The 27,905-nt window shown below is 38.0% G+C and overlaps 4 protein-coding genes across 7 annotated transcripts in view; 2 read left to right on the top strand and 2 right to left on the bottom strand.

Moving 5' to 3' along the window:
* Positions 1–140: 140 nt before the first annotated feature.
* Positions 141–6,770, bottom strand: LOC109032918 (BOS complex subunit TMEM147). Its single transcript, XM_019045265.2, has 4 exons — positions 6,470–6,770; positions 4,931–5,069; positions 4,148–4,369; positions 141–3,203 (listed from the first exon to the last, which is right to left on the bottom strand). Exons 1-4 carry the CDS (start codon positions 6,544–6,546, stop codon positions 2,952–2,954), a joined length of 690 nt encoding a protein of 229 aa, XP_018900810.1. The 5' UTR covers positions 6,547–6,770; the 3' UTR covers positions 141–2,951.
* Positions 6,771–6,976: 206 nt separating this feature from the next.
* On the top strand, positions 6,977–11,815 carry RpS2 (ribosomal protein S2). Its single transcript, XM_019045263.2, has 6 exons — positions 6,977–7,139; positions 7,892–8,139; positions 9,043–9,160; positions 9,503–9,666; positions 10,468–10,627; positions 11,601–11,815. The coding sequence occupies exons 2-6, from the start codon at positions 7,906–7,908 to the stop codon at positions 11,753–11,755; spliced, it is 831 nt and encodes a 276-aa protein (XP_018900808.1). The 5' UTR covers positions 6,977–7,139; positions 7,892–7,905; the 3' UTR covers positions 11,756–11,815.
* Positions 11,816–13,956: 2,141 nt separating this feature from the next.
* Positions 13,957–17,933, bottom strand: alpha-PheRS (phenylalanine--tRNA ligase alpha subunit). Its single transcript, XM_019045262.2, has 2 exons — positions 17,126–17,933; positions 13,957–16,076 (listed from the first exon to the last, which is right to left on the bottom strand). Exons 1-2 carry the CDS (start codon positions 17,816–17,818, stop codon positions 15,294–15,296), a joined length of 1,476 nt encoding a protein of 491 aa, XP_018900807.2. The 5' UTR covers positions 17,819–17,933; the 3' UTR covers positions 13,957–15,293.
* A 3,925-nt stretch (positions 17,934–21,858) lies between these two features.
* ZnT77C (Zinc transporter 77C) overlaps positions 21,859–27,905 on the top strand; it is a 69,636-nt gene continuing 63,589 nt past the window's right edge. For 2 of the 4 annotated variants that reach the window (XM_072298288.1, XM_072298289.1), the window contains exon 1: positions 21,859–22,154. Coding sequence is in view for 1 of the 4 variants with exons in the window: in XM_019052508.2 (XP_018908053.2) it covers positions 27,392–27,447 (56 nt within the window). In the remaining 3 variants the exon portion in view is untranslated. Of the gene's footprint in view, positions 22,155–26,929; positions 27,448–27,905 lie in introns of those variants that run through there. The other 2 variants (XM_019052508.2, XM_019052509.2) reach the window with 1 other exon arrangement.

The raw sequence follows: 27,905 nt of genomic DNA, 5'->3' as shown, positions 1-27,905 counted from the left end.
TCTCTTTTAAGCATCCCTAACAGTATCATCGTGAATCAGTTTATCTTGATTTCAGATTTAACTTCAGAAAAAATTTGCATGTGTTTAGACAAAACAAGGATTGTGGATTTCTTTCAAAAACAAAAATAATGAGAGGAGACTTTTAACACAAAGTAATAAATATTTAATAGTAAGAGGATTGGTACAAAGATAAACAAGAAAAACACTCAACACAAGAAATAATACGACCTAAAAGTTCACTTGACCAAAATGTAAGGAAACAATAAGCGATTGAAATCACTAACTTATAAATATTGAGAACTACAAAACCCTACTAACAAAATCCCACATCTTAAATTACTTTCTCATCCATGATATTCCATTGACAATTCATGACCTGAAGCAAGACAAAAGTGCAACAGGTAATACTAAACTCTTTCACTGCTGAAGTTAGTCTTCTTTAGGGGCTGAACTCAAATTTCCTTCTGTTAATAAGCTCTTTCTCAAGATAAATTTATCAAATCTGAGACAACTGAAAATTTTCCAAATAAGGCTAGAACCCAAAGGTTGAAAACTGATGAATAATGCCACAGATTTGCTTGAAATTTTTCTGGGAATGTATTATCATGATTGATTGGCAGGAAACAAATTCTAAAATGGAATCGTATTATTGACAATTAGTACAAAAAGAACATTTTTCTTAGTTCGGACCCTTCATTTTGAAAGGGTTTGTCTTAGATGATCACAAGCTTAGGGGGAAAATTATGGAATTTCGTTACTTATACGTTGCATCAAGAAATATCAATGTGACATGTTGCTCTCAAAACAACTATAAAAGGAGAATTGGAACAAAGAAAGCCTCTATTTTACTGTCTTTGCAGTACAGTAGGGCCTCAATTTTTCAGGCTGCAATTTCTACGATTGATTTCCCGGTCCCCTCAAGGGCATCAAGCTAATTCGAATGAATGGATTTTGCAATTGCACAGATCAATTTGTTAGTACCATGAAATTTGATAAATTGAGGCCTTTCTGTACGTTGCAACGTTCATAATTATGAAATACTAAAGCTGAAAGCTTCATCATCTGCCATTATTATACCATGAAATAGTACATAGTACATATCCTCGTTTCAATCCTCAATCTTTAAGAGGAGGGATTTTCATACAGACTAAAATCAGCCTCATTAACTCTAATTTATACATTATTTTTGCCAGCTGAGGTGCGTATTTAATGGAGAGGAAATTTCCGTACGCCCCTTTGAGGATTAGTTGTATTAAGATGCGAAGTGACAGACAAAAACTTTCATTGCCCAACATTCTTGCCCTCTTGCTTTGAGTCTAGCCAGGTGTGTTCATTACATCACAAAATAATAGTTCTCTCCTTTGTGTGGCTCCTCAATAATTCCAGTAAATACTTCCTTTTGTGAGCATGAAATTCAATTATATTACGTACGTTGTTTTTTTCTGTGGTTCTATTCAAAGTGAGAGCAAAAAAAGAGGTCCTCTGGGTCTTACAGTGAACTGGTTGACCCAAAGAATTAATCTGATGCTAAGATACATAAAAGTAATCAGTCATTGACACCACTTCTTTGATGCAATTTCCATGAAATAAGAACATTCTATTGTACTGGAAAAATTGACCCTAAAAATCATGAAAAAGACAGTGGCATTTAATTTAGATTATTAAAGTTGGACAGATATTTGATCCTACAAAACAGGCTCTTAACCTTAAGCAAACAAAAAAAATACGCTAAAAGAGGGGGGCATGGAATCTTCCCTATAATTTTCTAGGAAAGAAAATAACTGCTTCGTTAAAAAAAAAACTTTCCACAGTGTTTTTTTCCACTTTATAAATTGAATAGTCGAAATACTAACAGAAGTATGTAACTGTTTTCTTCATCCATAATATGTTTTTATTCTACAAGAGTGAAAAATCTAAGGCTTTAAAAGAATATTGACGAGAATAAAATTACGATCATTTTAGAATTAAATAAATCATGACTTTAAGGAAATTCAACAATATACCAAACAGAGAAAAAACGAAAATAAATTATACTTAAAATACTGATTACCAAATTTTCTACCTCCTTGCATCATTTCTTAAAATTTCAAATAAATTCATAGGTGAACATGATGAAACTCTGAAATGCACTTCTAACTTCACAATCTGCGTAAGAAATTTGCGTTTTTTTAAGCTTCCTGCTTCCATGAGGAAACTACGGCACAGGTGAACATTTCGTTAGGGGACTCGTTCCATTCAATCCCTGCTCAACATGGCCGACGCTTCCGTGCGCAAGTTGAGGAGAGCATGGGGTCAATCAAGGCAGATATCTATCAATGCGAGAAAAATGTGAATGTAAACAGGCTGATTGTTATGAGGTGGTTAGAATCATCGTCCTGTCACATGTGTTTTGGCGGATTGGCGTCAACTATGTTGAATATTGCGCAGTATCCTTGTGAGCAGGGATTAGATGGAATGACCCCTCTAACGAAATGTTCACCTGTGCCATGGTATTGTGCCAAATATCATTGCCTAATTCATTTGTTTACAAGAGAACAAAATTACCATTTTTTAAAATTTCCAAGAATTTTCTTTAAGCCATAAAAGAAATCCCATAAAATTTTTGAAGAATTAGCTTAACCGTTCTTTTATAATAAAGTACATTTTACATTGAAATTCAGCAACAGGTGATGTCACTTGATTCCATTTCAATAAATACTACATAATTTATTCACAGATCAAGTAGACCTAAATCGTTTACTGAGTTATCTCCGCATTGCCGACATAATGTTTCCTTTGTATCCTTTTTCCTCAACATTCCAAAACCATGTGAAATTGTAAAATCCTGAAGTAATTTTTATTCTTGGTACCTATGAAACGTTTCTAAGATATGGAACCAACTATTCGGTACTATAACGAGCTATATTCTTGCAAAGGAGACATTCAACCCACAACTTCAAAGTAAGAATACTTCAATAGGATCCAAGATTAATACCACTTCCAGCATAGATTTGGAGCGTCGCCATTGAGAGGCAAATAGTATAAACAGCTCGAGAGAGTACAGAGATCCAAGGACCAAGTTTAGCAGCATGCATGATCAATTCTGCAAAGAAAGGTTTGAATGAGCTGAGCCCCAACAGAACTGAGATGATGGGTGCCAAAGGTCGCGGAAGATTATGCCTCGACCAAAGCCAAACCAGGGTGACAGTTGTTATGTGCTGAACCTGAGGAAGAAAAAAAATTATTATTATTATTATTGAGAGATTTTTTCCTTTCTTTTTCCCTCCCATTTTCATCTACTATCAGACCGTCTGATATGCATACCTAACAGTACGACCATGAAACTCCCAGTAGTGTTCAAAATTCTCCACTCCCTTTTTATTTTTTTGATGGAGAACAAATCAAAACTTTTCCTTGAGGTTTCCACAGAATTTTCTTTGCACAGAGAAGGCAGGTCACGGAAGTTTTATAGAATTCATGTTGACTAGTTTTCAGAAAGTATGACAAGAAGTCTTCAACCTGCTAACCTAGATATGTAATTTAGGAATTTCACAATGGTCTTGGTGGTGACAGCATCAGGTGTACAGGCCTAGCAGACTTATTAATTTTGGGATGCACCTGACGGATGAATATAGACCTGTAGAACGATTTATCTATCAGCCTCATACTTGGTTCCTCAAAAAATCTTAAAGGAACGATTCTTCTTTCCGCTCAAAATATCATGCGATTACGGACCCCAGTTGTTATTTGGGAAGCATCAGGCAATAAAGCCAAAACGAGTGCCCAATCTGTAGTCATTTCAGCCAAAAAGCATCTTCTTTGTCAACATGCTTCAGAAAAGTTTGTCAGATCTGATTTTCACTTTTTTTTTTCTTAAATTAGTTTGTTCAAGGGAGACCAATGAGTTGATTTGTCATGAAGATGAAGCAGGAACACTTCTGATGCTTTTATGGAAATTGAATTTTCTTGTTGTGACATCTTAAGAAAGTGATTCTACAGATGTGATTGAAGATACAAAATAGTGTATCTGCATCGATTAAACAAAATTTGGTGACACCACAACATAGCTCTTCATACCTAGGGAAATAACAGGAAAAGTAAGACATTTTTTCTTGTGGGCAAACATGGATTTTAAAAGGGCTCAAAATTGAAAATGTAAAAATATTACCAGGTTGATGTTGGAATCAATACATTTTTGGATGTACTTCCAATCAAATTCAGCTCCTCGAGCTCCAATCCACAGTAGCAAAAAACGTGTGAAAACCAGTTCTGCTCCTGCCCAACCAACGCCTGCCGTCAAGACTTTGGCATGACCTTTGCCAGGGATTCCTCGCAAGACAATGTAAAGACCAACTAGGTCTGAGATGTCAACAATTGATTTTAAAAGCTCCTGGAGGAAAAAAGGGGAGAAAAAAACATTATTAACAAGAGCCTAGTGAAAGAGTAGAAATTTCACGATTTTACTTTGTTGTAAATTGCAAAGATCCGAATGTATTACATTTATATATTTTATTTATTCATTTATGTAATTGATCAATAACACAGCAAAGTACTAAAAGAAGAACAATTCAAGTTGGTGTATCAAGTGTAAGGCGAAAAGGATGTCAACTTTTTAGAGCTCAAAATAAAAGGAATATAATTGAGCGTTGGTTCACTGCCGAGTGTGATCTACTGATGAGGTCTAAAAAGGCCCAAACTGGTATAGATCTCTCGACGTGACTCCAACTTAATATTCCGATGCAAACTGCCTGAGCTGAGCACTCTCCCCCTCAGTTTCGTGCTGGTGCGCATTAGAGTTCAAAACTTTGACTCTAATTTTAATTTTTGGAACTTCTTGACTTGGTTTTCCCCGCGAAATTGAAAAATGATTAAATTTTAAGGTCTGCTGAAACTCACAATATTTTTGGGCTAACTTGGAAACCTTAAATTTTAAATAAAAATGTGTACTTACACCAATAAAATCGAAAGACCCAGACCCACTAATGTCTGTGGTGGGAAAGAACGTTGCAAGAACCAGCATCTTGCACAGCTGGGTAAAGACGTAAATGCCACCGGCTTGAACGCATTTCCATACAGAGCTGTATTCCGACCTGTAACAGAACATTATTTCGGAAAATTGAAAATTGAAGAAGGTCCAGGCCACCAACAGGTTGAGGTTTTGAGGATTCATTTTTGAACAATTGAGTATTAATTGTTTTATGCAGGGTTAAAAGGCAGAGTAAACGTCTCCAATCTGAGTTAGCAACAATTTTCTTACGAGGTCTATTCAATAAGAAACTAGATTTTGGTAATAACTAGCCCACCATGCGTCCGAATTAGATTTTCTTGGTCTTTCCTGATAGCTGATAACATACTAGAGACCGCTAGATTCACAGATTTTGTTAATCTTGATCAGTGCTCATTCTGAGTCACCTTAAATACGAGTAAGTCAGGTGGATTCTGCGATTATTTTGGTGCAATCACTGATAGTCCATTAAATTTCGTTTTAGACTCAGTACCCCCGGCACTAAAACTTCAAATATGCTAAGTAAAGTTTACCAACATCATCGTATGAGTCGTTCCCAGTGTTTCAAGTGATTTAAAAGGTTCAAAAGTTGTCACAAGTCCGTCGTAGATGAGGTGCACAGGAATCAACCATCAACAGCAACTGACATTTGACGGAAGATATTGACGTGACACTTGACATTGACAAAAAGCGGGCAGAAGTGCTCGAAGATGGTCATGTAACGATTTTCGAGCTTGCTGTACACCGTGATATTTCTGAAGGCTCTGCACATACAGTTTCGCAGTCACAGCTATACTTATCCCGCGATTGTTGTCCACTGAACAAAAATCCAGCAGTGTCGATTTTCCTGGAGCTTCTTGAACGTTCTAACAACTATCCTACATTTTAGGATAGGATAATTTCCAGTGATGAAACTTGGGTGTACCATCACGATATGAAGATGAAACTCCAATCATCCGTGTGGGTTGAAAATGGTAGTGCGAGACAAAAAAGTGCGACAACTTCGGTCAAACATGAAAATCGCAGAACATTCATGAGGTTGCCTTACTTCAAGCCTTGTACCGACAAACCTAATTAAGATTTTTCAAATTTATAAATGTGGCATTCTTAAATATATTTTCAGCTATGAGGAAAGTCCAAGAAAATTTAATTCGGACGCACAGTGGGCTAGTTACAATCAAAATCTGGTTTCTTATTGAACAGACCTCGAACAGAACAAGTCAGTAGACCTCTGAAATCAGTGACATTTGGATGGCTTTATCCTGATGTGTACTTTGAGGGAACTTTAAGCAGTTGTTATTATTTGGAAAAATTAACATTTAGTGGGACCTAACAGAGTATTGATTTGGTGGATGTCGCAGCAATCACGAACGACAACGAAATTTTCACAAGGCCATCTTTCTGGTACTTACTTCTTGGAAACAAAATAGCTCTGAAAGAAGCATGAAAAATGATGAAGCTAAGAGCGTGAATGGTTTTACTTACACAACTGAATATTTGTAAATGAAATAGTAAGGTACACAGGCCAAAGCCAGACAGTTCACAAAATGGAAAACAGTCATAGTGTCAATTCAGTTCCGTCCGAGCAAGTCGACTGATGATCAACACTATATAGACATAAGCAAGAGGGGAGACACAAAATGAAACGTTTATAAATACAGAAACTTAAAAATAATCAGGCAGTATGGTGCGAAGTGCTTAAAAACTTTGTACTCAGTTATTTGAGTCTAATTTTATGTAGGTATCACTCGTTATCATTCCCATCCTATCAGTAGCGGTGAAAACATAACCTCCAAATGTTTCTCATTTCATTTTAGTTCAATTTCAATAATTCCTTACAATTCCACTGTTGCCGTCTTTCACCAGGTAAATTTCGCAAATCGCAACATCACTCTATTAACCAAAAAAATTCACTCATCATTTTCTCTACTTTGTATCTAGATTTTATGCAGGACATTTTTATTTGTAATTTAAATTTCAATTTATGATTCTAAAGCCAAGCTCATTACATTAAATATTACGACATGCAACATGGCGTCAAATTTTTCGTGAAACCGGAACAGTTGTGAAGGAGAAAAGGAACATGATAATGAACCAAGCTATGACAACCATTTTGCCTTTTGGACTGAAGTGCTGGTGAATTTACTCCCGTGATGTAAGTTTTTCATTTAATTTTCCTTCTCTAAATTCATTCTTATCCTCATGCTTCCAATTTTTCTTGAGCTTCATCACTGTTTCTTTCAACTACTACTTTTCCTCAGCCCTTTACCCAATTCCTACTCAAGTTTATGTCAATCGGCCACCGCGTGTATCACGTGGCGCCAGTGGTTTTCCGCTATCGGCGCTATCTCAGGATTTCTTTCGCCCCATTTTCCTTTTCGTTCGAGTATTTATTACTATCCTTTCCTTTGAACATGTTTATTCAACTTTTTCATCCGCCTTTGGCCATTTTGACATGGATGAGCTTGTGCTGAGTTTCCTCACATGTCGGGCCAATGTTTAGGCTTATGTACCTGTATACCGTGTAGTTGTAGATCATAAGATCCCTTCAGCAATGGCACATTCTTTCATCCTCACCAGTCCTCCGTGACATAAATCCTTGTAGCCTGTTCTTCAGGAATTCCGTTATCAGCTCAGTATGATGAGGATCCCATGTTCCGAATGATGTTATCTCATACTCTTTTGCGGCGCGATTAAGAGTTTCCCTGTAATTTAAAACGTATGGATTATTTCTATGCTGAGTACCTGGCTAGACAGGACTACTGTAGTCTTGCCTCTACTCTGTGAAGATTTTGAAAGGACTTAGAAATGCAGGCACTTTCCTTTTGCTTCTATTTTATATACCATGGACAATGTAGTGAATTACCTCTTGGTAAATACTTACAGCTTTTTCACTGATTTTTTCAGTTCAAACCTTTACAATGGCGGACGCAGCGCCAGCCGCACGTGGAGGATTTAGAGGAGGCTTTGGAGCGAGAGGAGGCGGTGGTGGACGAGGAGGTCCACGAGGTCGCGGTAGAGGCCGCGGTCGTGGAAGAGGCCGTGGAAAGGAAGGAGAAAAGGACTGGATCCCAGTCACCAAGCTGGGACGTTTAGTGAGGGATGGCAAAATTCGATCCCTTGAAGAGATCTACTTTTTCTCTCTTCCCATCAAGGTGAGCATCTATAAATTTTACTTATGTTGATATCACATTACTTACTTACTGTAATTAATGTTACATGTGCCATTGTGATTTTTTATCTATTTTATTCTGACCAGTACAACTCAGCAATTGAAGAGAGAAGAATCTGGGAAAAATTGGAAAGTAAACAATTTCAAATGATTGCCACACTCAATCTTTCACGTTAAGATCCTCAATGATCCTAATTTGTGGAGTAACTTGCTGTGATGTTAATTTTTCTATATATTTCTCATGTATTCAGCAGAATGTGGCTGTTACATGAGTCAGGGATTGCCTGCTGTTGATTTAACATTTCAATCAGCGATATTATTGAGAGCATAGTTTAGATACCTAACATCTTCTTACAATTGTGAATGGAAAATACACGTAGAGACGCAAGTAAATAGATATCTGGCTGTCACTGTTTCTTTTAATGTTGCGCAATCTCTTGACATGATATTCTTCTGCAATGTGGTTGGATTTTTGGCGTCTTAGAAAGCCATGTTCTCAGCTAAATTCAATTGAATAATAATATATTTTTAAAATAAAAAAAACCCTGATAAACGTAGGTATTCTAAGTACCTCCTGATAAGGTAACTTTTTATTTTAAAACTTTGTGCCGCAGTCCCATTTGATCCAATTTTTTTGTCTTTCTTTGAATTTCCCCCTGCCAAAATTCTTCTGTTTCATTCATTTGAAAGAATCCAACAACATTTTTCTAATACCTGGATCATTTCTTATAATGCATGCAATCCAAATCGATATTCTTGTAATTTGTACTAAGTATTTGATCCCAAGCATCTCTTAAAATGAGGAATCTTATAATGACTCTTTGAAGTGTTGAAACCTCATATAATGTGGTTGAAATATCTGACCATCCATGTTTTTTGTTTTCAGGAATGTGAAATCGTAGACTTCTTCATTGGACCCTACCTTAAAGATGAAGTATTGAAAATTATGCCCGTTCAGAAACAGACCCGTGCCGGTCAAAGGACCCGTTTCAAGGCTTTTGTTGGTAAGTAGAATTTTCCCCTATTTTTATGTTTTGTTGTGATTTTGCTGCTGAACTCTCTCGAAGAATTATCCAAATATCTCAAATTACCTGGAAGAATTAATCTCGGGGGTCCTCAGCCTCATGTAACCATTGCTTTCATATCAATTTCATCATCTTTGTAGAGTACTTTAATTGTGATAGTATTTATTCAAGCTGAATTTTTTTGCATTTGCTGCTTCCTGCTGATTTCAGTTTTTGTGAACAAAGCAGCTGTAACTTCTTGAGGCACTCCAGGAGCGTATGTTTGTGAAACTCAGTTCTAAGAATAGAAGAATTAAATTATTTTTTTTTTTTTTTTTTCAGCCATTGGAGACCATAATGGCCACATTGGATTGGGCGTCAAGTGCAGTAAAGAAGTAGCCACTGCTATCCGAGGTGCCATCGTTCTGGCCAAACTCTCAGTCATTCCTGTCCGACGAGGTTACTGGGGTAACAAGATCGGTAAACCTCACACTGTTCCTTGCAAGGTATGAATCTCTTACTTCTTGTAAATTCACTCAGCACTTCATTGTTGTTTCCTCATCTAAATCCTACTTGACAGTTTCCGGGATATGGGCAGTCTATGCATCAGAATGCTGACTGTAAATGTGGTAACAGTATCTGAGTAATTGATTTTGCAAGAGTTCACATTTTCCTATTTTTGGAAATTATTATTTCAGAGAAATGACATGAATGCGTGAGGACAGAGCCAGACAAACTTGAATTTATATTAAATTAATAACTTTAAGAGAAGCATCCAACAAGTTCCAAGTACGTAACAACAGTTAAAGAAAATTGTTGTCTACTTCCCATCTATCTAGAGAACTCGCTTCCTCCTTGTTCTCTTATGATCATTTCTAAGACAGCTGCGTTTTCTGTGCCTTCCCTTACAGAAAATAGATCTTCATCTCTCGATTTTTTATTTTACTACTACTGTTTGTTTGAATGTGCAGACTATTTTTCTAGTTTTATGTATTCTTCTGGTGAAAAGTCACTGCTCAACAATACTACCGTTTTCAATTTCCTTTAAAAGGATTCTCTCTGTATGAAGTATCTTGGACCCTCATTAATTATCTCTTGAACCCATGTATTACAAAAGTATATTTTATGATTTGCCGCCAAGATTTTTCTGTTTACTAACTTGCTAAGTAAATACAGTGCCCAACTCAATTTTTCAAATCAAAGTGCAATCTTTGATCGAAGATCAAAAAGTGGAAAACACGCTAAGCTTTCCCAAATGTGCTTCTTATGTACTTGGTAACACTTTTTAATTTTTGTCATTCCTTCAGGTCACCGGTAAGTGTGGGTCCGTCCAAGTGCGTCTAATTCCCGCACCTCGTGGTACTGGTATTGTCAGCGCACCTGTCCCAAAGAAGCTGTTGACTATGGCTGGTATCAATGACTGTTACACCTCAGCTAAGGGCTCCACTGGTACTCTTGGTAACTTCGGTAAGTTTCATTTGTACTTCTATCAACATTAAGCTGAGACCAGGAAAGTATCCTGACTAAATGCAATCAAACATCTGTCAATAAAAAGGTTCGTAATTCACATCAATGTGTCTCTGATTTTAAAGGACCCCGCACACTCCTTATGAGAAATTGCACCACGATCAATTTTTAATTGTTTTACTGCATTCAATTCATCTCAAGATGTTGATCAGAAGTCATCTTTTCGCCAACTTTCTACGATGCATTGTCTTCGTGCAATTTGCCCGGAACGCTTCAATTACAATTACTTGGCGATAAAGAGTCCGAAGGATTCCTCATTTCAGCACTCGGGTGAACGGTCAGCTGTGTGTTAGCAAAGAAATCAGGGGAACTCCAGCACTGAGTGGCAGTCTTATCTTGGATTCTGCCCGCCTTTCGGCATAGCCCCAGGGTAGGCGGGAATCGATAAGGGGACACACACTCGCGAAGTTTTTCCTTATTCGCATCAGACCTGTTCTGGTATGTCTTGTTCTTTCTGACTCTTTATCGCCGAATAAGTGGAGCATTCCAGGCATTTTGTGCAAACATAGTGCATCGTAGAAAGTTGGTGCAAGTAAGTACAAAAATCGATTGTGATGCACTTTCCCACAAGGAGTGTGCAGGGTTCTTTGACCTCTCAGTTCACTGCAATCAAGTAAAATCAGATGAAAGGTCCATTAATGGAAACATTTACCTTGCCTAATACGCTATGATTAATTGATTCATCGCTTCAATATTTTAGAGCTCTGAGATTTGTAAGGGGTCAAATACAGCGGTTACTACCATTTTTCTCGAATTCTCATTTTTGGCGCTTCGAGTCCTTTTGCAACTGACCGACTTAATTATCAGAGAGTTTCAACTTAAATGGCATCTTCAACTTCTTTGACTGCTTAAAATTTAGTTCTTAGGCCAACCGAATCAACTTTTCTTATCTTCACTTGTTTTTCTGTTTCAGCCAAAGCTACCTATGTTGCCATCTCAGAAACTTATGCTTTCCTGACACCAGACTTGTGGCGTGAAACTCCCCTCATCAAATCACCGTACTCTGACCATTCTGAGCACCTCTCAAGAATGCATAAGACCCTGCCAGCTGTTCAACCTGAATATTGATTGTTGTGATTTATAGATCTAAGACCTACAAAAGTTTTTAATAAAATTAATTTAAAATTGGCCCTTTTTTTTATTTTTGATCAGTTTCCTGGGTTACTTTTCTGAACTCAATGTTCAAGAATGCTGTTACTCTGGAGAAAATATTTTCCAACTTGCATAAAATAAATTGGCGGTGGTTTATTCTATACTTGCAAGCAATTGCGTCACCTCTGGCCAATACTGATGAAGGATTAGCGCAGGCCAGCCAATGGTGCTTTGTTTCGCAACATTATATAACGGTGAACTCATCTGATATTGAAAGTTCTGACAATTGAGAGCCTCATTTACACTAACCTACCAACTAGCAATAAGCAGACTGGCATGTTTGTCCATCCATATTTTGTAATGAATATGAGGAGAGGCTTTCATTTCTCAGGCTCTTAATTAGTTAGAAATATTTAAATGAAGAGAAATTGATATATTCCCCTTTCCCCTGTTAAAAGTTAGCCTCTTGAGTTGTTTCCCAATATTTGTACTGAATTTCCTGTGACAGAGTCGACATGACCATGAGAGAAAAATCATTTATAACAACATAATGGTCTAATGTCGATCCTAGCGATTGGTCTTGAGGATAAATGAATCAGTGAGAACGAAAACACACCAACTCGGAAAAATGAAAATTATCAAGACACCTAAAACTGCACAGTAGGTGAAGATGAAAGATGTTAGTTAAAGAAAAAGAGTTTTGCTTTCGAAAGACAAGTACTTATGGACACTTTAATGGTCCAAGTTGGAACAGATGCGCTAGCGTCAATGACCTTTATGTAAATTAACTGTCCTTACTGGAAGTTGAGCATTTTCAAGTTATCGAGTTGGTGTGTTTTCGTTCTCACTGATTCAAATCCCTTCTCTGTCTATATTTCTATCCATTGCCAAGATAGAGATAATTGCGAATCTTTAATGAAGCTTTCTAAAGTCTCTGTTCATGTTCAATTATTTTATCAGAAGTTAGCCAAAAATATCTCCATAAAATTTTCTAAAACCATTTTTATTTTAAGGGGAATGACAATTTCATGGAAAACTATTGGTTGAACGATTTTCTTATAAAAGAGAAAGGTGTGAGCGGAGAATTGCAACATCATTCTCAGGGATATGCATTTTTCGACTTAGCCATTGATGAGCGATGGATTCACTGACAGCAATGAAATGAAATATCTGTTCTGAAATTAGGAAAATTCAACTCAGTTGGAATATTCAAGATCCACACTTTAGTCATTCATGGTAATTTGTCTTAAAATTTCTGCATTAAATTTGGACAAAATGCATTTGAAAAAATATTGCAAAATTAGTAACAAAAAATTGTTTCTTTTCCTGCATTAAAGTAATATTGCGTAAGTCCGCGATCACAATCTCGTTTTGCGGTGTCTGAAAAACTACGCCTCTATGTTATTTTTTAAAAGGAGAGCAAATTGACGTCATTCCTTGAAGTTTTTGCAGAATTTTCTTCACACAGAGAAGAAAAATCGTGGCAGTTTTATTGAATCGACGTTGAGTATTTTTCTGTTAAAAGAATCAAGTATGATAGGAAGTCTGCAACGATGCAAACAGAGTTTTGTGATTGCCGACTTACACCGCTGATATGTAGTCTGGAGGGAGCAACTTTGCAGACCAAATTCATCACCTCCTCTCACACCATAAGGTTCAGACCGGACCCGTGAAACCTAATCTCACTTGCCACTAACTGAAAATAAAGAGTTCCCCTGTTTGGCAAAGAAAGATGGGTAAATTTTACCACAAGTAACACGTTGGCAGTATTTCAGCTTTAAGTTTTGTTTGAATTGGTTACTGCAATAGTTGGATAAATTGAATGAGAGATAATTCAAAATTCTCAAGAGAGATTTGAGGACCACTTTCGCAAAACTTGACTTATCTTCTCTCCTCCATTTTGAGAGAAATGAAAAAGGCACTCTCGCGATGCCATTGATTATGCTGCAATACTTGTTTTTTATACTTTTATTTAATTGGAATTTGACACATTTGCTCCCAGATGCAGGTAAACGTTCAGAATTTGTTTCGAGGACAAACTCATTTTCAATGAAAAGTGGACACTGGACAAGGCAGGTTTTGCGAAAGTACTCCTCATTTCATGAAGGCATGATACTTTATAGAAGTGATCTTGACAAATTTGCTTTGGAAAAGGAAATAAAATAAAATAATAGCGAGTACGTAATTCACAGTGTATAATAGCATTTACTTTTGTAGGTACAAAATGGATAATAAATCACATGTCTTCGAAAGGTCAAGAAAAAGGATTCAATCCGATTGTCACCTTAAAATTTTAAAACAAGGTATGCTACACAATCGAGAGTGATAGGTTAAATTACCCCTGAACTTTCCACATCAATACTGACACCTTCACTGAGGTGACATTAAAATTAACTCTTGATAATCAGAAAAAACAGCAAGGGTTCACACTAAATGACCTATTCAATTTGAAAATTTATTAGACGGATTTGCCTTAGCTCCTCTCATTTTTTATGAAGCAGCACACTGCCTTCACACATAATGTAAATTTGTTGTAGATTACAAAAACAATCAATAAATCAGTGGAGTTGTTCAGTTCTCTGGCGAGAAAGTTAAGTAGGAAAAGAAATTAAGGCATTGTGTGATGTAGTTCTACTAATTCTCGTTCAGGCTTTTCAATTGGTAATGAAATTCACTATTATCTCTAGTAGTAGAGAGGGCTATCCTTCCATCAATCAGGCTTGAAAATAAACAATGGTATCAGAAATTTGACGTTCAGGTTATTTCCACTGATGAGAAAAGAAAAAAATACGGTGACAAGCTAAAGACCTTGCAGACAATGAAGTTCAATTCAGAGTCAATAATTATTACCTTTCATGAAATGAGTTTTGACAGCGAAAACAATAATTATTGAATCAAAAAGTTTAAAAGCAGCAAGTGCTGACAAGTAGCGGGCCATTAACATTTTCTATTAGCATTGCTGTACACGATTATGAAACAGTGAGGCAGCAAGATCTCCATGTCCATCTACTGCGACATAAAGTCAAAATGCTCAAAACTGAGTATTTGCTCAAATAAATATCAGCATGCCCCAGTTGAAGAACGAAAAAGATATGGGGAATGAAAATAATTAGAAAATGTTAGTACACTCATGGGAAAAAGTTGGGTAGGAGTTGATGCCAATTCAGAGGGCAAAGAAACCTCGCACATCAACTGTCTTTGCTTCCTTACAACCATATGAAAATCAAGAAATTGTCTTCAGAGGGAGGAGAGGGGGGGGTTGCCTTCCTCACCAGAAATTTTTTATTCAGTTAATGCTTTGATTTAAAGCAATACTTATGAGAAGAGGGTGAGAGGTTCTTGTCAGGCATTTTTAACTTTTTAAGAATGTAAGTTATACCTTACTTGATAGTTTCATTGAGTACTTATGAAAACTCTTTATTTTTCTTTGTGCTCTAAAACTGTTCTGTGTCTGTAACTGTAACAGTGCTCTCACCAAAATACTTAAATACCTATAATAAAATATAAAGATCTCTCATTTGTCAAGCCTGCAGATAGGATTATTTTCAACCATTTTCAAATCTACCTTTGGACCTACTAGATCTCTAATGTTATTTATGTGATACTTAATCATAGTCGGTCGTTCTAGTGACAGTCCCCACGCAATAACGTTGACATTCCCAGGTAAATTCATTGGAAGCAGCATTTCAGGCCTAAAAATTCCAGAATTACCAACTTCAATCCACTTGTTCAACCCTGGGTGAAAGCAAAATATTTCCATACTTGGCTCTGTGTAAGGATTATAAGCAGGCTTGAACTGCAGTTGCGTGATTCCCAACTTCTTGAAGAATTCATCCAGAACACCTATTAAATGGCCCAAAGATAAATCAACATCAGCGATTACGCCCTCCACTTGGTGGAACTCTGCTAGGTGAGTGGCATCTAATGTCTCATTCCTGAAGACCTTATCAATACTGAAATATTTGACTGGTTTAAATTCTTTCTGGGCTAAGGCATATAACATCCTCGCACTTACAGCTGTTGTATGAGTACGTAAAAGATTTTTCTGCGCTTCGTCTTTTGACCATTTGTATCCGTATCCTTGTGATCCATAGCCGCCTTTGGAATGGACCCTGCAGACACGCTCTGCATACTTTGCGGGATACTTATCGCTGGTGGCTGGGTCTGAGATAAAAAAGGTGTCATGAGCATCACGAGCTGGATGCTGTTGAGGTTGGAATAAAGCATCAAAATTCCAGAAGGAGCTTTCTACATAGTTGTTGGTTGGCATCTCAGAGAAACCCATCTCCAGGAAAATCTGAAAACATACAATGTTCATGAGACAAGGTGAGCAAAACTTGAAAATTATTTTAAGAGTGATTATATTTGAGACTGAATAGCAACCCCATAAGATTACTTGCATCCTTTGCAACACTTCTGCTAGGAAGGAAAAGTTTCTCATTATGTTTTTTCCGCTTGGTGATAAAAAGACAAATTAAGTATATTAAATTGGATTGAATTTTCACAAATCCCTACACAGGAGCACCCGCTCTTGTCTTCTACTAATTTCTAACAACCATCAAGAGCAGTCGACTAACAACTACAAAGATCATTTCATTCAATTCAAAGCCTCTTCTTTTAAATCTGAACAATTGTACACTTTATTTTCAGGTTGTAGAAGAAAATACTTGAGAAGGAGAATTATTTAGAGCATATTGACCGTGTAATTCATCAACCAAGTATCTTGATTTGAGGCTTTGCAGACTTCCTATTATACTGCATTTTTTAAATGGAATACTACTCAACAACAATTCTTAAAAACTGACATGACTTTCCTTCTGAGTACGAAGATAACTCTGCGAAAACTTCAAGGAATAATGTCAAATTTTTCTCTTTTGAAACAATAATAAAAGAGAGGAGATTTTCAAACACTGCAAACGAGATATGTGATTACGGACTTACACTGTTGATATGCCTCCGGTATCCTAAAATTATTACTGAGGCACACTCATACCAGTTTCGTTTTGCAATTATTGACAATAATTCATAATTAAACTCCTTGATTATTTCACGACACACTGCTACTGTAACTGCATAAAATACAGCTTTTCCACTACTTTTAGTCATTTTGACACAGAGAAGATTGGATACTCAATTATAAAATTACTCTCAATGAAAGTATTGAGGGCTTTTAGGTGAATATCCGGGTCAAATTGATACAATCACCATAAAATACAGTGTTAAAATAAATATGCCATCTCTTTCGATGCTTACAATGTGAATAACTTGACACCCATTGCATATTCGATAACTGCTATGACATTTAACTGAAAAGAAGAGAGTTTATAATAATATTTTAATAGTTACCTGGCGAAATTCTTGCCGAACTTTCATCAAAGGGTGCAGGTGACCGCTTGGAGGAACAACGCCAAGTGCGTCAAAATTGTACGGCTTGAAAGTCTTTGCTTTCCAGGACCCTGACATGATCATATCATGAGTGAGATCTGCTTCTGGTTTCTCAATGGTGGTAGTAAAATTCTTCCCTTTGTTCACAAGGAAACTCTTGACAGTGACTTCCAAAATTAATTTCCGCTTTTTATAATCTTGCTTGTTACTATCTGTAACTGCCTCCGACTTTCCATCTTGGATTGATTTCAGATCTGCTTGCACTTCATCTACTACTGAATCAACTTTTCGTGTGACTAGGTTGGTGCTTTTGTCGTAGAGAATCCAGCCTTTTGACATTGCTTTCGCAAAGCCAACTTTCGAATTAGGAACATCTGCCATTATCTGTTTTTGATTAATTCCCTCGGACGGAATAGCATTGAAAAGGTGAACTTCATAGCTACCTTTATCACAGACAAGCTTCCCTTCCTCTGTTAGCTCCCATCTTTTACTGGAGACATTCTCTGCGGTGATAATGTCATCTAAAGCAAGTAAACTATTGATGGCACCTATCACTTTTTGGTGGTCTTCCTCGAATATAGAAGCTAATTTTAACGTGTCCACAGGATGTGAAGTTTCTAAATAATTTAAAATCTTATCACTAAGCTCTGACATTTTGCTAATAAATTCTTACCACTAGAAAAGAGTATAAGCCACGTGTAAAGCACAGCTTTTGCACTATCTGCAACTTTTCGGGATTTCGGTCACGTTTGCAATGTAAACATAACCTAAGAAACTTTACTGTTGAATGGTGTTTATTCGACCTTTTTTTAATTTTTGTTGTACGTCATCGATGGGAAAAGAAGCGCGAATTTTAAATTGACGGACAAGTTTTGACTTTTGACGAAGCGCATCTCGAAACTCGAAAAACAGATAGCAGTTCGAGCAGAAATTCTGTTTCGCGAATGTATGGGGGAAAAAATTGAGCTGCTCCCAAAAATTTCAATACTTAATACAATTCATATGCTATGGTTGTAAGAAGCGAATATTAGTTAAATTGTTACTTTTCAGAAATAATGTGAAGCCACCGAGATAAACGCTTTTTGCCATTCCTGTTCCAGCAATTTAGTGGATAGTATTGAAAGTCAGGGCCGAATTTAGGTAAAGTACCTAGATTTAGGGGGTGGCCACATGGGCCGCGACCCAAGGCGGCAAAAGGGGGTGGCAAATTTTGCAATTTTTTTTAAATGTAAGCATAAAGAAAAATCGGATTCAGTAAAAAAATTACAAACGAGAAAAGGTGACAAATTCTCTCATTTCCTGAGAATACGTCGCTAATTTCGTCGTGTTTCGGTGATACAATAGACAACACCTTTAATAAGTCGAGTTAAGACTAAGAGAGAAATCGAACACGGAATTTGGCCTAGAACGGCGCGGCGCAGAGAGCAATGATGACGAGGCCTAGAGATAAAAAGGAGAAACCCTCGGCGCGGCGCGGCGGTCGGCATGTAACACATATTAGCGCCTACAAGACTGCATGAATACTTCACGCATTGCGTCAAAGACAATGCTGTCAGCAGCGGGCGGCGCGGCATAAAACGCATAGCGCCTACAAGAGTGCATGAATACTTCACGCATTGCGTCGAACACAGTTCGTGCAGCAGGCAGTGGTCGGTCGGCGTGAAACGCATAGCACATACAAGACTGTAGGAACACTTCACGCATTGCGCCAAACACAGTGCGGTCAGCGTCGCAGCGGCGCGGCGGAAGTTAAAATTATTTTTAATATGTTTGTTCTTTCATAATTTGTTCGTTCATTTCATATAAATGGAAGGCCTTGTCCACACAGAGATTGGTTTTCGGCACTTAAGGTGATTCGTCAAGCTCAAGTGACGTGGTCGAACTGGCATGCGATATATCGCATCTTTTAGGTCAAAAATCTCGACAGATTTTGAATTTTCAGCAAAAAAAAGGACGACAGCCCCTGCGCATGAGCCTACAGAATCATGCTTAACCCACAAATCGGCAAAATTCAGAGAAATGAAAGCAGGATAGTGTTTGGAAAAAAACCTCGCATTCGATACAGAAATCGATAGCTGAATCGAATGCGAGGTTTTTTTCCAAACACTATCCTGCTTTCATTTCTCTGAATTTTGCCGATTTGTGGGTTTAGCATGATTCTGTAGGCTCATGCGCAGGGGCTGTCGTCCTTTTTTTTTGCTGAAAATTCAAAATCTATCGAGATTTTTGACCTAAAAGATGCGATATATCGCATTATCACATGCCAGTTCGACCACGTCACTTGGGCTTGACGAATCACCTTAACTTTCGCGCCAAGTTCCGTGAACTTTTGCTAGAAGTGTTGACAGCAGGTTGACAGGGCTTTTGCAAAAAGTGTGTCCAACACGAGTAAATGCGTCTTATGCACCCCTCTCCCTCCGGCACAGGCGGCTCATGGGCGGCAAGTAAGTAAATCCGGCCCTGTTGAAAGTTTATTAAATCTCTTACAAAGTTGAATGATCAGCCGGCGACATGAATGGTTGAATGATGATAAGTGTAAATGGTTAGCGAATGGTCAGCTAGTTCGCTCCTCCAGCGGCCATACAAGCGCGGATTTTCTGGGGGGTTTTTTTCTAATTAACCGGGGCAAGATTTTCTGTCAAACGAGTAAATTATTCAATCCGTATATTATTTACGTAGGTAAGTATTTATTTACATATTATAATTATCCATTTTTATTATTTAGTCTGTGTTTCATTCAGGTTGCCATTTTCTCAGTACCTATCATCAAATCGCAGAGATCAACTAAAGTTCATTTCTTGGAAATGTTTCTTCATCTCTATCCCTCCCTCGTTAAGAGATAAAGGAAGGGAGGTTCATCAATGAGTAAACACAGCAAAACACCAGCCTACACTTACAAATACATACTACATCGCTGCCCCGGCTCTTAGAAAATTCACATTTTACGCATTCGCTGTGAAATCAGAGCTTCTTCTAACGCCCCCCCCCCCCCCCCCCCCCCCCAATCAACAGGAGTGGCTCATACGTTTTGCTTAAATCAAGTATCAGCCTTTTATTTTTACAGCTTGTCACCTCTTTCCTCAAGTGGCGTATTTCTCGTAATTTCTCTTGTCAACGATCAAACAAATATACTCGCAAACTGGCGTATGAACACGAACTCGCACCATTTGCGGCCTTACGCTGTTCTTCTATTAAGTACAACTGCGTTGCATGTACCTACCACACAGAAGCACGGTGTAAAATGCTGAGCCCGTGTTGATATACCACGACATCAACCTGGTTGCGTTGTCATACTTTACAAATAATTTTGTTTTCCGATGACCCCCACCCATTCGTTATTTTCCTCTTAGTTTTCTTTTATGGCTAACAATAATCATCATCAGTTTGCATATCGAGTGCCGATAAGATACGGGTGATATTGTTCTAACTGGTAGCTGGATTGTAATCAAGGAATTTATTTTCGTCGAAATACTCGCGCATGGCCCACGAACTTAGATTTAAGGTCTAGAGAGGCTTCAAACACTAGTCAAAGTAAAATTTGTTCCGAGACAAATTTTTGCAATTCAGATAGGTAAAAAGCCATGATGATGGTATAAAACAGCGATACCACTCATCGTATTTTGTGGTATGGCAGCTTTCTGTAAAATCGCACGTCCTTGAGGGAAGATTGGTTTCTGTGCATTTGTCGTGGATCGATTTCCATGTAAGATGTTTCCGTTAATGCATCTCGGTGCATTTTAAAACAATATTCCCAAACTTTGTAACCATAGGTTCCTGCCTAACTCGTAGCCGGATAGGAGCCGCTATTTCCGAAAACCTAAGCATGTAATAAAATTCCACTCACGTCCATGAAAAAAGGTAGCCAGTGATGGCACGTTTATGAAAGCGAAGAAGAGCCAAGCCACCCCCTCCTCCCTTCCGTAGAGGAGAAAAATCTCTAACAATGAGACCCACGCTTTTTACAACAGAAGAGAGTTTTCATCCAAAATAATCCTTCTCCTGTTTAACACTTTCTTTCCGGCCAAAACCTCATTTTCCCGACGTAGAGTTTTTTGCACCGCACCGCCACACTGAAAAAAAATTCTCGGCGTTTTTACCAAGGTCCGTTGGTACCTTTACCATCTCACTTTTTTTATCAATTATTGGTAATTTTACCAAGACAGACTGGTAAGCTTACCTAAAAACCGGTATTTTTACTGTTTTTTTTTCAGGTAAGAATACCACTTTTATCGGTTATCAATTCCCGGTAACTTTGCCATTTTATCTCGATAATTCTACCACAGTCGATAAAAAATATTGGCGTTTTTACCAAGGTCCAGTGAAATTACCGCGAAAGTTCAAAAATTTTACCGAGATTTCTCAGTAAAATTACCAATTCCATGAATGGTAATTTTACCAAGAAAAAACTGGGATCAAATAGAACCCTGAATTCTTGGTAATTTTACCCTTTTCTTAGTAAATACACCGAGATTTTTTTTTTTTTCAGTGCACCGTCACCGGAGAGGTTTTGCCGAACGGCGAAACAACTTTCAACGGAAATTTTTAGTAAATTCTCACAATCTGACAATGGCGTTCCACGAGTCGAGGAAAAAACTACCGAGTGCGTTTTGCGCACGGCCCAAAATTTTCTCCACTTTCATCTCGAAAAAAAAGGGGGAAAATCCTACTCGTCAGCGCGGGGCTTATCGACGATAGCAATGACATTTCGACTTTTTCCAGACCGAGGTGGGCTCTGTCTCTGTTCGCCAAAGGAGTCTAGTGTCAGGGACCGGGAGGCGAACTTTTAGGCGGGAAGAGTGCCTCCGGAGCTTTGAATTATCTCCACGCCCCCGTCCAAGATTACCGTTTTATCTCGCGCCGAAAACTACCGAAACGTGAGCCGGTCCCGTCCACACTCGTTTGGTTTCGTGATTGGCGCCAGGTGAGCGTGCCGCCCGAATTCTCACGTGGATTCGTCATTTGATCGGGATCCAACCGCTTCCGTCATCAGGTAATCCAGTATTGTTCGCACTCGTTCATTTTGTCGGTATCGATGGCTTAAGTAGATAAATTTACCAGTAGTGGATTTTTATGTTACTTTTTTTACATTCATTTAGGCCGCTTTTATAGCGCTCTGCGCCACCTAGTCTTTTACTTTTTTTTTTTTTTTTTTTTTTTTTTTTTTTTTTTTTTTTTTTTTTTTTTTTTTTTTTGTATCTAAAAATTGAAGCCCCCGGTGATCGGAGGAAGGAACATGTGTGTGATTTAGGAGTAAGGAGTTCAGAGTATAAAAATCACACTTAATTGAATGCGCCGTTAACAATGTAAACTTAAGGGAGGGAAATTAAGTTTGAAAGGTCAAATTATTGTTTTTTACGACTATATGTTTAAAATAATCAACGCCTCGAGATTTTCATAAAATTTATTTACCCATTCATTTACTCTAGGGGTCGCAAGAATAATTTAAATTCCTGTTTTAGTATTTTTACATATATTTTAAATTTTATACCAATTCCTTCATTTTTTTTTAAAGTTGGAAAATTGAAATTCGTTGAAGGCATCGAGTTTCTCTCCTCTTTATTTTCTTTTTGCTTTTAATAACATATGATCATGGTTTAAAAATTGTTCCTGAATCATGAAAGGTTCACTTTTGCTTATGGTATTTTATTGTGTGGTCGTGTGGGGAAGAGACTCACAAGGCCTTGGGGGAGTGCTAGGCGCCTTATGTTGGGATTTTTCTAACTTCGCTCATGCAAGGAGTCTAGCCTTGCGTGAGTTGCGTGACGTCACGCAAAACTTAGTGTAAAGGGCAATTTTGAGACCTGCGTAAAAGGTGCATGTCGAGGATTACACTGTTTGATGTAGATGTAAATGTCCGTTTAAGTCACATTTTAAGTTTTATACCTTTCAAGGCCCTGTAAAGGTACCACGCAAAGTTTGAAAGTCTAATATTATTCTGAAGAAAGAAGAAAAAATCAGTGTGTTTTCCTTTTTCCACGTGAGAAGCATGACAATTTATTCCCAGCAGAGGCCCACTTGTGGGTATACACTCTCTTAATTTTTTTATCATTTACTTTAAGGAGAAAGGAGAGAGGGAGGGTAGGAAGAAAGAGAGAGTAAATATGATACTTTATTCAAAGTTGTACAAATATCATATCGATGGCTGAAGTGGGGAGGGGATACGTAATTCCAATTGCTACATTACACGTTTACTCTGAAGTTTCGACTCATATCCGCTCCACCTTTTTGGAAGAAAACTTTCTGAAAAATTTCTTTGACATTTTGCGTGAATTTTCTTCCGTTGCTCAATATTTTCAAAGAGAATTTCAAGGAAATAGTGAAGTTACGATTATTTTTAAAAATTGTGATAGGATTTGAGAGTTTTTAACGTCGCAATATAAATCGCATTTTTCATCTTTAGCCACTGATACACAAAGTAAAGAATTTTGAACAGGAATCTCTGTATTCAGCTAGTGAAAGTACCTTATAAAATTCCTTATTGCTGTGCTGACGTAAAATCGATGGATTTTGCATCTTCGAATCGTATCACTCAAGCACCTCATACTTAATGAAATATTTTAACGTAACCCAAGTGCCACTACACAGAACAGGAATAAACTCTTAAAGAGAGATGGGGCGCGGGGAAGGGTAGTAGATAACCAGAAAAAGATTAGGGACACTAAAAATTTACATTCAAGTTTCGAAAGCTTATTTATCATTATCGAATCTTTGTACGCGTGAAATAATACAAGTTCAGCATTACAGCTCAAATTCCCAGCTGAGATTTGAGATTTTATTTTTCTATTCTATCTATGTGTAACGAGTAATTCCATGAGACACACGAAAATTGTACCGACAAAGACAATGCAAGAATGATGCTCAGGCCCTCAGAAAGCCTCTAAAACGATCGCATTTCGGCGTCGTTTCGTGCGTATGCTGTGCAAACTCCATAACTTCTTTGATAATATTATTCTTCCAAAGTTGCTTTGTGAATTAATGAAGAACCTTAGCGATAATGAAAAGCGCTGAAACTTAATTTGATACCTGTTTCCACTTAAAAACTACTTTTTGCAGGCTTATTAGGTACCTCTATACCTTTCTTATAATAATTATATAATTAATGGAAGCATTTATGACATAGGTTTTATTTTAGCTGATCAGCTTAATCAACATTACGAAGGTGCATGAAGTATCATGTAGAAATAAGGGCGTGTCAGATCGAAATTGCATCAGGTTAGCGTGGAGTATCATGCAAAAATGCAGGCGCGTGCTGCTGAGAAGGTTCGGTTGATAATTTGAGACTAGATTCACCCGCATAGTAGGGTTCAAAAAGCTACTGCAAACGTGTGTCGGTGTAGTTTCTTTGCAGAACAATGGCATAATTTTGAGATCACGGTTATCACTTTTTATCTCGGTCTTTTTTTTTAAAAAAAAAAAAAAAACAATTTCTCACATCCCAGTTGCCATAGAAATTCCGAAAATATGAATTAAAGATGCTAATAGCATATTTGTGGTATTGAAGGCGTAATGCAAATTCCACACATCGAGTGTTCCAAGTCCAAGTTTTATCGGAACGTATCTTTTATAAAAGTGACTCTTTATCATGACATTGCTGTCCCTCACAATAAACCCAAATCAAACTCGTTGAATTGAATAAATAGCAGACGAACCATAATCAAGTGTCAGCTTGAATTTTTCTCCTTGCTTGAACTGTGTAGATAATTTTATCCGAACGGGGCTGTTGCACAATTTTTTGTTAAATTCGTTTTTGGAAAGTGCGTAAAAAAATGAATAAGCCCGCACTTTTCAATTTTTCATTTTTATCAAATTTTATCTGATCAATGACTTTCAAAATCACCACAACCTTAGGGACGTTCATAAATCGTACGTAACGCTCTGGGGTAGGAGGGGGTATGACTCTGCGTTACGCTGTATTACAAGGGGGTGGGGGGTGGATCAGCGTCAGCGTTACGTAACCCTTTCTAATGGTAAAAAAAAAAAAAAAAAAAAAAAAAAAAAAAAATCTTAAGAGAGTTCGGCATATCTTCGTAAAAATGCATATCATTTATAGTCGACACTATTGGTCACACTATGATTAATAATTTTTCAAATTTTATCCAGCTATTTATTCAACATTTTCCCACAATTTTCGGGATCTTGTGGGAGGAATACGTCAGCCATTACGTAATTACTAATGGGCGTTCCTCGCGAAGAGTTACAAGGGGGGAGAGGAGGGGGGGGGGGGGGGCAAAATGCAAAAGAGATGCATTACGTATTACTTTAAGAACGCTCCCCTATTTCAAACGGAAAAATATTGCGCCAACGGATTTCGTGACGTCACAAGAGGAATGGACCGCCCAACTCCCCCTGAGTTCAAACAACTTTGCCCTGAAAAAGTAGCGTCATGGGCATACCTACCGGAAATACTCGACATTTCCGGTTTCATCAGCTGATCGCCGAAAACACTCTGATTGCGCGCGAAATAATTCAGCATATTGATCACAGCAATGAAGCACGTACGCTATGAAAAATGGTAAACCATGCAAGGAAAATATGATTCATTGTTCAGGTACATCGCAGCTGTGTATACAAACTCGGAATGTCCGGAAGAGAAATAGTTTTAAGTTTTGAAATATTTAGGTATTCACCGGATAAAATGGAGGAAAATTATTGGATTTGTCAAAAAGTATTATAGAAATTTACCACCAATCATACACCGCACAGAACTGATACATCTATATTACATCTAGGTAGTCAGTTTTGACGAAACGATTTTATCCACATGTTTTCATTTGTTAAATAAGACCTAATAATTTTTAAGATGCCGCTTTCCTAGACAGTCCTCAAAACTGCTTAAGTAGCCCATGCTTCTTGGAGCAATCAAAGCTTCAGTTAGTGCCGCATGCGACGCATACTGAACGAATTCGATTGGATGCAACTATTCGGGCTCTACGAATGGCCGTGTTGCATACGCACGGAGATGAAGGCGTTTTGACCGTTCAGGCACTCACCGCTTCACCCGCGCGCGGTGCGGCTCTATCGGCGGGTTTTACTACGCGAGGATCTAAAATGGCAGAGCTCTCTCAGTTCTTCGTTTATATTACCAAGATATCTCGTAGGCACGAATAGTTCTATACAAGCGTATGTAGGCTAGAGTATATTTCGCGCTCCAGTTTTGATACCGCGATGTGCTGAGCATTTTTTAGAGCAACTATTCATGTCGAATTGTGAGATGTTTTCGGATTTAAGATGAGGAATTGAAGGCACTCTGTAATTTTAGATCGCGGTAGAACCAGCCGCACTATGAGACGAGCCTTTTATAGAGGTCAGACAAAAAATGTTTGACTAAAAGCGTGGTTTGTTAATTTCTTCACATTACTAATTGTACGGGGTGATTTAAAGGAAATTTTAGGAGAGAATCAATGAAACCACTTTTAAAACCTCCAAGTTCCGTATTAACATCGATAATACGTAGGAGCTTTTAATGTTCCCACATTATGTATGACTCCTCTCATTTAACTTTGTCCAGTCTTTATTGGTGCGTTCTTGCTGTCTCTTTTTTGAAATATTATTAAGTACATACCAAGAAAAATTTAATACGTGAAATATTAATAATTTATCATTAGGTGCAAAGGGACTCTAGGTGCATGGTGAGCGAAACATAGCGCGACTCATAGTCAGTGGCAGAAAGTGCTGATTTGGCAACAGGAGCCGAGCCCCTTGCCCCCCACACCGACTTGTCTGGCGTCTGAGCGGCATGTAAACCCTCCTGCCGCCAATCAGATTTCAGTTTGGCTCGCGCTTTCCTGCCGGAAGGACCTACGCAGCGCGTCGCCCCTAAACCAAAACAAAGTCTCCCATCTTATCACCATGTGCTTCTAGATTTATTTCATGCATGTATCGTTGCCTTTCTTCAATAGGAAATCGTGCCGAGTTGAATTATTGAAGTGATATATTAAGTATGTGATATATTCTTCGCCGATAGTCGGTATTTTCGTCGCTAACTGCCGCCAAGATTTCTCAGTGCCTAGTGCGTAGCGTGTTTTTCATGTGTCGGTCAGTGTTCCATACCTCTGGGCAACTTCTGACGATTGGAGTTTCGGGTGTGAGATTGTCTTGTGTGCCGTAATGCCCCGCATCCGGTTCTGTGCCCTGTTTTCACACTCTCTCGCGTCTGGTTTTATGTGAGTGAGGGACGAATTCTACTGTTTAAAAGTGGTCGTTGCGTTGTGAATATCCTGCCCGAAAATGTCGCCGGATGGCCCCCAACCTGTTCTCCCGAACAAACCTTTGCAAGCTGAAAAGTGAGTAATCGTCAATTTCATTAACTACTCACATCAAATTTGAATGAGTCTTTACTTGAGATGTGTATACACTTGCACAAGTATGCGCCGTTACGTGTATCAGTTTCAACTCACGCTTTAATTTAGGCACCCTCTTTCTGTGTCTTTTTATGAATACCTACATACATGGTGCCGTCCTCCCATTCAAAGCCATCGGCTCCTTGGGTTTTGGGTTGTCTACATCACTTGCTGGGCACGGTCACCAAAATCTACCTTGGGTCACAGCAGTCGGTGTTTTGGGGTAGGGGTCCGAAGTAGGGTGGGGAGTCTTTGTTATTGTTTACAACCTCAAGCTGCCAGCTGTCGTCTCGTGGTTTTTTTTTGCTTGTCATTCCAAGCCTCACGTTTAAAATCGACTTGTGCAGTTTTTGGTCATAATAATTCTAAGAAATCTGTCCCTCGGCCGGATTTTATTTATG

This window comes from Bemisia tabaci, chromosome 3 (assembly GCF_918797505.1).
Source record: "Bemisia tabaci chromosome 3, PGI_BMITA_v3".
Classification (NCBI taxonomy): domain Eukaryota; kingdom Metazoa; phylum Arthropoda; class Insecta; order Hemiptera; family Aleyrodidae; genus Bemisia; species Bemisia tabaci.
The sequence above is the reverse complement of the archived record's forward strand: the minus strand, read 5'-3'. Positions and strand labels throughout refer to the sequence as shown.

What these genes read in the sequence shown, in the direction of transcription:
- LOC109032918 (XM_019045265.2), bottom strand. Translation starts at nt 6,546, where the DNA reads ATGACTGTTTTCCATTTTGTGAACTGTCTGGCTTTGGCCTGTGTACCT. An exon ending in ATTTACAAATATTCAGTTGT is followed by an intron (nt 5,070 to 6,469) that starts GTAAGTAAAACC and finishes GTTCTGTTACAG; the next exon opens with GTCGGAATACAGCTCTGTAT. An exon ending in TTGATTCCAACATCAACCTG is followed by an intron (nt 3,204 to 4,147) that starts GTAATATTTTTA and finishes TTTCTTCCTCAG; the next exon opens with GTTCAGCACATAACAACTGT.
- alpha-PheRS (XM_019045262.2), bottom strand. Translation starts at nt 17,818, where the DNA reads ATGTCAGAGCTTAGTGATAAGATTTTAAATTATTTAGAAACTTCACAT. An exon ending in TTCGGCAAGAATTTCGCCAG is followed by an intron (nt 16,077 to 17,125) that starts GTAACTATTAAA and finishes GTATGTTTTCAG; the next exon opens with ATTTTCCTGGAGATGGGTTT.
- RpS2 (XM_019045263.2), top strand. Translation starts at nt 7,906, where the DNA reads ATGGCGGACGCAGCGCCAGCCGCACGTGGAGGATTTAGAGGAGGCTTT. An exon ending in TTTTCTCTCTTCCCATCAAG is followed by an intron (nt 8,140 to 9,042) that starts GTGAGCATCTAT and finishes TTTTGTTTTCAG; the next exon opens with GAATGTGAAATCGTAGACTT. An exon ending in CCGTTTCAAGGCTTTTGTTG is followed by an intron (nt 9,161 to 9,502) that starts GTAAGTAGAATT and finishes TTTTTTTTTCAG; the next exon opens with CCATTGGAGACCATAATGGC.